Source organism: Salvia hispanica, chromosome 3, assembly GCF_023119035.1.
Source record: "Salvia hispanica cultivar TCC Black 2014 chromosome 3, UniMelb_Shisp_WGS_1.0, whole genome shotgun sequence".
NCBI classification, from domain to species: Eukaryota; Viridiplantae; Streptophyta; class Magnoliopsida; order Lamiales; family Lamiaceae; genus Salvia; species Salvia hispanica.
Window position 1 is genome coordinate 44,503,934 of NC_062967.1, and position 9,395 is coordinate 44,513,328.

Below are 9,395 nucleotides of genomic sequence, written 5' to 3' on the forward strand. Positions count from 1 at the left end.
GACATATATTGAAGTGGGATTGTTCGGATACTTCCTCTACCCCTCGACAAACCGAGGACTCCTCCTCTGTTTTCTTCTATTGACAGGGGAAGAGGAAAATCCGACCGAACAATTCCTTCCCAAAATATGTCAAATATTAACACATCAGACAATTCCTCCTCATGTTGAACTCTCTTTGGGTTTACCATCGCTTGTTCCTTCAAGATCGTCTTTTGGCAGCGGGTTCACGACGTCCTCCCGACGACATCCCATTCCCAAACGCTTCATCCATTATAATCTCTCTCGGATGTCTCCTCTGTTTTCTCGGCCTTCCTCTCGAAGGCCTCTATTCTTCTCTCCATCAGCTCCTTTCTCGGCGGTGATTTCTTTGGAAATGCCACCCTTCATGGCGCCATGCTGCCTTCGCCCAGCCTGCTCGCCGTCTCTGTTCCCTGTTGGGCAGAGTTTCAGTTGCTAAATGCAGGGATCCTCCTGGATTTTTATTTTTATTTTTGCTTTAGAGACGGTGATCGATCCTATGGATCATACTCTGCTACCATGTTAAAAAGTAAAATGCGAAAAATAAAAGACACTAAAAGCTTTATCAACTACTTCCTCCTCCATAGTAGATGTCACACTTGGAAATTGACATGAGATTTTAGGAGATATTATTTTGTTTGATAAGTGGAAAGAGAAAATAGTATATTTATATTAATGTAAGAGAGAATTTTAAAAAAAAAAAAGGAAATGTAACATCTTTTGTGGGACAAACTAAAAAGGAAAGTATGACATCTACTATGAGCTGGAAGGAGTACGTTGTATTAGACTATGAATTCTGTCAATGGTTACACCAACTTTTATAGCTCCAATTCTAGCTATGCATGAAAAATATATTCTAATTGCCATAAGTATCTTCTTGTTTTATTTTTCATAATCTTTAATTGATTTCCTTCATTATTCTTACCATAATTACATCTCTTAATTTCTTGTTCTCCAGTTAATTAATTTCTCTGTTCCATTGTATTTATGAGTTTTACATGTCGTTTGTTGATTATGTAAGAAAATGCATGACATGAGTATCGTGTGATGTACGAATCGAATTATCATGATATTTATCGATTTATCCATTTTCGTAGGTGAATTACTTAAATTTGACGTAATTGTCAACTAAAGTTATTATAAATTAAAATTAGAATTTAATTCTCAATTAAGTACCGTTAACTTGTTAACAGTGCTTAATCATATAAAGTACTTCACTTGTTAATATTAAATAAAAAAATTATATCCGAAATCCTATTTCAACTAATGAGAAAGAATCATTCACGATATCTCCAACTTGATGTCAAATACTCCCTCCATCCCATAATAGATGTCACATTTTTCTTTTTAATTTGTCACACAAAAGATGTCACATTTCCTTTTATCAAAAAAGCCGCCTCTCACATTAATATAAATATACTATTTTCTCTCTCATTTTAATATACTCCCTCCGTTCCATAGTAATGAAGGCGTTTCTTTTCAGCACGAAGATTAAGAAAAATTGTGCTAGGTGAGTTAAGTAAATGGAGAATAAAGTGGAAAATGAAAAAAGTAGAGAGATGAAGAGAGAAAAAAGTAAGAGATAGTAAAGTAGGTGTGGAAAAATGTGTTGACTTTTACTAAAATGGGAAATGACTCTATTACTATGGAACGTACCAAAATGACAAAATAACTCCATTATTATGGAACGGAGGGAGTACAAAACAACATCTTCTAAAATCTCGCGTCATTCTTAGATAAATATACTATTTTCTCTCTGCATCTAACATTCATAACAACATCTTCTAAAATCCCGTGTCATTCTCCAAGTGAGATCTACTATGAGACGGAGAGAGTACCAAACATCCTCGTTTATAACTTTATTTCTTAAATAAAATGAGATTATCTTCTGACACATTAATTTATAATATAACTAATGAAAATCGATTAGTTTTTTATAAAATTAAAGCAATTGATTTATAAAATTAATAAAGATCATGTTATATTCGATCATTCAAATTCCACTAATACAGCAGTGGTATATTAAAAGACAAAATTGTAAAATTACATCCAAACATTCCTCATGGGAAGTGGGTCCAGCATTATCTGTAGCGAGAGTCTCATTCAACCCACACAAACACATGCACTAGTGTTTCTATTGTTTTCTACTGTTATTACTACTTTTCTAACTCGCTTTGTTTTGGTGGCATGTGAAGCTTGTTGTTTCATTGCTTTGTATGTGATTGTTTCGTTTGATGTCTTAATCTTATAATCTTATTGCTTGGCGGAATAGAGAGTAATAGATCATGGAATCTGGTGGCACAGTGGGTTTGAATGCTTTTGATTTCATCAGCTTGGCGTAGGGATGTTGATGTTAATTGAATTTGAATGTTTTTTTTTCGGAATTAGTTTGATACTAGACTAGTAAAAAAGTTATGCCTGTTTTTAAACTTAATTTCTAGTGCTTTTGCATTTTCATTGAAATTGTATTCATCTTTTTTATCCTCCATTTTTTTCTGTATTTTCCTATATTGCTAGAACTGATTTTGTAGCATTTTGATTTGATCTTGTTGACTGCTGATAAAGCTAGTCATACATTTTCATTGCAAGTCCTGGTGTGAGGAATCGTTGTGGTGTTGTTGTGACAGGATTCGGTATAATGGATACCTAACATCTCGGGTTTGGGAGTTCCGAGTGATGGGTTGTGTTTATTCTAAGGCGTGGATTAACGAGTTTTGTGCCCCTCGAGATGTTAAGTTGCTAGAAAACGGAGCTGTAAAAACAGAAGAGAAAGGAGATCAACTATATCAGTTTAGTACAGCCACTGATCACGAGGCAGGTATTGCTCGACTGTCAAGGGCGTCAGATGGCTCGAAAGCTGTGAAAGTTCCGTCTGGCGAATATGAATTACACTACTCATTTCTTTCTCAAAGAGGCTACTACCCTGATGCTCTTGATAAGGCCAACCAAGACAGTTTTTGCATTCACGCGCCATTTGGGACGAGCCCAGACGACCATTTTTTCGGTGTTTTTGATGGTCATGGCGAGTTTGGAGCTCAATGCTCGCAGTTTGTGAAGCAGAGGTTATGTGAAAATTTGCTCGGGAATAGTCGATTCCACACGGATGCAGTTGAAGCCTGCCACGGAGCATTCTTGACAACGAACTCCCAATTGCACGCTGATATAGTGGATGACAGCATGAGTGGAACAACTGCAGTAACGATCCTGGTTCGTGGTAGGAAGCTTTACATTGCCAATGCTGGTGATTCGAGGGCTGTTGTAGGCGAGAAAAGGGGTAACGACGTTGTAGCTGTTGATCTCTCCATTGATCAAACGCCTTTTCGGCCTGATGAGCTTGAAAGGGTGAAGCTTTGTGGAGCTAGAGTTTTGACTTTGGATCAGATTGAAGGACTCAAGAATCCACATGCTCAGTGTTGGGGAACGGAAGAAGACGACGATGATGGTGATCCGCCTAGACTATGGGTCCAGGATGGTATGTACCCTGGTACAGCTTTCACGAGAAGCATTGGCGATTCTATTGCTGAGACCATAGGCGTCGTTGCAAACCCCGAGATTGTTGTTCTGGAGCTTACACAGAGTCATCCTTTCTTCGTAATTGCAAGTGATGGTGTCTTTGAGTTTCTCTCCAGCCAAACTGTAGTAGACATGGTAATTTATGTCTTCCCTCATCATGCTAATTAATTAGTATACGTGCTCGGATTCCATGTGCCTCTGAAGCTTATTTTTGCCCTTCATTCAGGTTGCAAAGCATAAGGATCCTCGTGATGCTTGTGCTGCGATTGTTGCTGAATCATATCGTCGCTGGCTACAATATGAAGCCCGTACAGATGACATAACGGTGATAGTTGTGCATATAAACGGTTTAAAAGATGTAAGAAGGGACTCTGCTGCCTCGTGTCACGTTCAATGCGATCCTAATGTTTCGTTTTCGTCTCTCGTATTTTTGTAAACTCTTATTGACTACTTCATGTGCACATGTAGGTTGCATTTGGTCAATCAGCAGACTCAGGCCCGGTTCTAAGGCCATCTTTACCTCAAGTTGTTGAAGCATCAGGATGCGAATCTCCATCTCGAATGAACTGGAGATCCAGAAATCAGCGTGCAAGGCATGACATATCCCGTGCACGCCTCCGCGGACTAGAAAATTCTCTCGAGAATGGGAAAAATTGGATCCCTTCATCTCCATCCCATGGAAAGACCTGGGAAGACGAAGTAGACCCCCCTTCCGTGAATTTTCCTCCTATGTATCTTTGGAATGTCCATTAATCTCATTTAACATACAACTCATTCATGGCAGGCTCAAATTGAACAGGCACTTCGCGACCATTTTCTCTTTAGAAAGCTCACTAATTCACAGTGTCAAGTTTTGTTGGAATGCATGCAAAGAATTGAAGTGGGAGCAGGAGACATAGTGGTGAAGCAGGTGATTCTTTTTTCGTTATTCATTTGCTTGTCTTAGCTAGTTAAGCCTACTGATTTGTATTTTCCAGGGTGGGGAAGGTGACTGTTTTTTTGTTGTTGGTGATGGGGAGTTTGAGGTCTTGGCTACTCAGGTGAGCAAGAATCATTTTATTATTAGCTGAAAAAAACAAACCTTCTTATTGTTATCAGACTTTTTTGGTCTATTGTTGAAGCCTTGAACCAGGTATCTTGATGTGAATTTTCTCACTCTAAGCTTATATGACAGGAAGAGAATGATGGCAACGCGACCACGGTGCTACAGCGCTACACTGCTGAAAAGCTATCTTCCTTTGGGGAACTTGCACTGATGTGAGATGCTCTTTAAGTTGAATCAGTAAATTGCTCTTTTTTTTGTTTTTTTAAGTTAAGGCTTAATACACACTTTAGTGAACCAAAAGTTAACCATGTTTTAGTTGGGAAAAAAGCCTTATTTCTATATCTGTATTGCAGTCAATATATCTTTTCTAGTGTTTTATGCTCCAAGCTACTGATGCAATAACTGTCATGTGTTTACACACATAAGTTGATTTTGTATCATAAGATTGATTGCTTTTCAATGTGTTAATGAAATTGCAGGTACAACAAGCCACTCCAAGCTTCTGTTCAAGCCGTGACCAATGGAACTCTCTGGGCACTTAAACGAGAAGATTTCAGAGGAATTCTCATGTCCGAGTTTTCTAATTTATCATCGTTGAAGTTACTTCGATCGGTAGATCTTCTTGCAAGGCTGACAATCTTACAGCTGAGTAATATTGCAGATTCACTATTAGAGGTGTCTTTTTGTGACGGTCAGAAAATAGTCGATAAAGTACATTCCTTCATTTCTTAACTTCCGGCTCTCAATATTGTGGTTTGTAGTTACATCTCTTTCTTATATTCTCTATAATTCATCTATTGCAGAATGAGGACCTCCTCGGTTTGTATGTTATACAGAAGGGAGTCATAAAAATTACATGTGACTGTGAGGTGGATTTGTTAAAAAGTGTCAGTCTGTCCAGTCTCAACGTGCCGGCAATTGAGAAGCAGGATGATGGTGTGTCTGTTAAGAGCTTCGAAAAGAATGAAGGAAGCTATTTTGGAGAATGGACACTTCTGGGTGAACATATCACTTCCTTGAGTGCTGTTGCCGTGGGAGATGTGGTGTGCTCTATATTAACGAAGGAGAAGTTCGATTCAGTTGTTGGAGAGAGCGTCCGGTCACATTCGCGAGAATTGCCAAAGGCCAACTGACTCTTCCACAAGATTATAGCAGTGAAGCTGTTGATATCATAACTAAGGTTATATAATCAATTCAATGCCATTTCCTTACCTTTTTGAAGTAAGTGCACGACACGAGAACATGAATTCTAACCATACTACGTACGTTATTCAGTTGCGAGACTTGGAAGTCAAGGCATCGACTCCATTAAATCGCATTTGTGGTTCCATGACATGGATTGGGAAGGACTAGCGGAACACAAGGTTATGTTGTGACTACATCATGCTCCCCTATCTCGGAATTTGAAGAACCTAACACGCCCGAATGGCTTAAATGTTTTGTGATCCGCCCTCTCGGCATAGCATAGCTTACATAGCCCCCGCTTCACATTATGGAATTGGTTACGAATAGCGCATTATCAATCCATTTGTACCGAGGGCCGAGGGAAAATTAGCCGTTTGCTCAATGCACACAGAGAGGGAGGTTAGTCTTTACACTTCTCTATATGTTACTTTTGTGCATAGGTAGATATATATGTAAGAGTGAACTTCATAAATGGTATCTGATCTTTCACTTTCGCACATAAATAGTACCTGATCTTTATTTTATATTGTTTTTGGTACCCTATGACAAAAATAACCCTAGGTACCAAACATGTGATTTTTTTCGTGCAGGATATTTTTGGAAATTTCAATTAGTACTCCCTCTGTCCCATTAAAGATGACTCACTTTCCTTTTTGGTTTGTCCCAATCAAGATGACCCATTGCTTAAAATGGAAACCCCTTTATCTCTACTTTATTCCCTCTCTCTTACTTTACTCTCTCCACTTAACACACAAAATAAATTTGCATAAAATCTCGTGTCGTCCAAGAAAGGGGTCATCTCTTTTTTTCTTCTTTAGTTTCTTCTTCTTTCTTTTTTCTTCATTTTCTTTTTTTTCCTTAGTTTATGTTTCATCTTCCTTCTTTTTTCTTTACTCTTCTTTTTCTTCTTTCTTTTTAGCGTTTTATACATATATCTAATTGCATTCATAATATAAATAAAAAACAAAATATCTAACTAAATTAATTATTTAAAGTAATTAAATCAATTGAATATTTTTTATTAATTATTTTATTCTCATTTTAAGGTTGAAACACCAAACTAAAAATATTCAACTTTTTATATCATTATGAATTGTATGAATACAATTCACAATGTTAAATTTTTATTAAGGCTATATTGATTCATAATATTATTTGATTCATAATTTATATAATTATACTACAATTATTATTAATTACTTTTGGTATAAAGAGTGAGGAGAATGAAAGAAAATATTATAATATCACTTTTGGTACTAATTTTATGTATGCCCAAAATACCCTCTATGGCATAAATGGAAAAATATATTTGTTTAAAGGGCATTTTGGGAAGAAAATTGCATCAGGTACCAAAAATGTTATTTATAAGTACCAAAAACGATATAAAATAAAGACCAGATATCATTTACGTGCTAAAGTGAAAGATCAGGTACCATATATGTAGTTCACTCTATATGTAAATGAATGAACTCTCTTGTAGTTTGCATACCTATGGCTGGGTAAATATACCGAAAAAACAGTGTATCGATCGTATCGTATCGAAAAATATCGTATTTTCGGTGTACCGAAATTTTCGGTATGAAACAATATTGTAAGTTTTCGATACAATAACGATATGAATTTTCTTATACCGCGGTATACCGTTTTATATCGAACATACGATATATATCGATATTATCGGTATACCGAAATATATCGAAACTCAATACATATTGAATTATCGATACATATTGTTTATACCGATTACAATAATCATATAATTTATTTTTTCAAATTAAAAGTTTAAAATCATATATAAATATTCATTACTCCCTCCGTTCCATAGTAATAGGGGCGTTTTTCCATTTCCGTCCGTTTCATAGTAATAGAGTCATTTCCCTTTTTAGTAAAAGTCAATACATTTTTCAACACCTACTTTACTCTCTCTTACTTTTTTCTCTATTCATCTCTCTACTTTTTTTCATTTTCTACTTTATTCTCTCTTTACTTAACTCACCTAACACAATTTTTTTTAATCTCCGTGCCGAAAAGTTTTGCTTCCATTACTATGAAATGGAGGGAGTAATTTATTTATATATTTAAAAAATATTTATTGAAAACCCTAAATCCCTAATACTAAGAATTAAGAGCCCGATTTATAGTTCAATTCTATTCTATGCTTATATTCGTGTATGGTTAAAATTCCCTTTTTAATTAGTACTAAATTTTATCTCTTGAATTTACGTAGGTTAATATTTCTGGATAATTTCAACAAAACGAAGGGTTTGGTGCTCAAGATCAAGATGTTGATATTTTTGCTAATTATTGTAATGTATTTTGTTCGGACATGACTTGATTGTGGTACTTTTTGGTATTTTGTTGTGTTGGATTTTGATTATGGAGATGTGAACAATGTTTATTTCATAGTGTTGAAATTATATTAATTTTGTTTTTATTTTTCGGTATACAGGTATTTGAAATGGTATAAAATTTCAGTATATCGTACCAAATTTCGATATACCGTTCAGAACGGTGTACCGAAGTTTCATACGATATACCGAAATTTCGATACGGTAACGATATAGTTTTTTTCTATACCGAAATTTCGGTGTACTGAAACTTTCGAGACGGTAACGATATGAAATTCTTTCATATCGATATTTTCAATACGATAAAGATACAAAATTTTCGATACGGTATATCGTATCGACCCACCCCTATGCATACCATATCTATGTTGATTAAGTTTCTTCACAATTCATAAAATTATAGCCATTTATGGAAGTTAATATGTTTGTGTATCCCAGGTTATGATTTAACATACTTGAAGCATTGTTGTTGTGTTGACTAAAATTGTACTCCTGATAAAGTTATTATAAAGTTATTACCTCCGTTCCAAGGAAGCTGACTCCTTCCTTGGATGACACGAGATTTTATGCAGTTTTATTTTGCATGTTAGGTGGAGAGAATAAAGTAAGAAAGATGGAATAAAGTAGAGATAAAAAGGTTTTTATTTTTAGTAATGAATCATCTTAGATGAGACAAATTAAAAAGGAAAGTGGATCATGAAACGAAGGGAGTATGAAAATTACATTTATCGGGACAACATGGAACATCATATCAAACGTATAAAATCACTTTATTCTTAGTGAAATTAACTATATTAAAAAATTTATTTCTATGTAATTAAGTATATGATGGTCGTTTAACATTTTTAATCAAAATACATGAAATTTTAGTTTACAAAAGCAGCAACAATAGAGTATCGACTTAGGAGTATGCATTGAGGACACATTGATGTCTGTGAGAGGAGTATTGGCAACAACATAATCAATGAAGAAGAATATAACAAAAAAGAAAAAAGAGAGGCAAACTAGAAGAAGAAAGGAAGAAGATGAACTCTCAAACAGTTGCAACTAATTTGGATAAGACGTTCTTCACTAAAAGAACACGTTTCAATTAGTTGTGTGTGTGTGTTATATTTTGTTAGCACAGTTGTAGATTTTGTTAGAAGCATTTCTTTGTACACAATGCAGTTTTTTTCTTAATTTTGTTAGAAGCGTTTCTTTGTACGCTATGCTTTTTTTTTTTGTTAGAAGCATTTCTTTGTACGCAATGCGAGTTTTTTTTTTAAAAAAAATTTGGTAGAAGCGTT

General features: G+C 35.3%; 1 protein-coding gene across 2 annotated transcripts; it reads left to right on the forward strand.

Moving 5' to 3' along the window:
* Positions 1-2,188: 2,188 nt before the first annotated feature.
* On the forward strand, positions 2,189-8,205 carry LOC125212070 (protein phosphatase 2C and cyclic nucleotide-binding/kinase domain-containing protein-like). Of its 2 annotated transcripts, XM_048112108.1 has the most exons (11): positions 2,207-2,232; positions 2,646-3,666; positions 3,758-3,889; positions 4,000-4,230; positions 4,316-4,441; positions 4,509-4,571; positions 4,706-4,788; positions 5,056-5,287; positions 5,380-5,756; positions 5,852-6,160; positions 7,989-8,205. In XM_048112108.1, exons 2-9 carry the CDS (start codon positions 2,695-2,697, stop codon positions 5,707-5,709), a joined length of 2,169 nt encoding a protein of 722 aa, XP_047968065.1. In that variant the 5' UTR covers positions 2,207-2,232; positions 2,646-2,694; the 3' UTR covers positions 5,710-5,756; positions 5,852-6,160; positions 7,989-8,205. The 2 variants fall into 2 exon arrangements, with proteins under 2 accessions (XP_047968066.1, XP_047968065.1); XM_048112109.1 differs by lacking the exons at positions 5,852-6,160; positions 7,989-8,205 and having other exon boundaries at positions 2,189-3,666; positions 5,056-5,267; positions 5,380-5,515.
* Positions 8,206-9,395: the final 1,190 nt, after the last annotated feature.

What these genes read in the sequence shown, in the direction of transcription:
- LOC125212070 (XM_048112108.1), top strand. Translation starts at nt 2,695, where the DNA reads ATGGGTTGTGTTTATTCTAAGGCGTGGATTAACGAGTTTTGTGCCCCT. An exon ending in TTGAGGTCTTGGCTACTCAG is followed by an intron (nt 4,572 to 4,705) that starts GTGAGCAAGAAT and finishes CTTATATGACAG; the next exon opens with GAAGAGAATGATGGCAACGC. An exon ending in GTCAGAAAATAGTCGATAAA is followed by an intron (nt 5,288 to 5,379) that starts GTACATTCCTTC and finishes CATCTATTGCAG; the next exon opens with AATGAGGACCTCCTCGGTTT.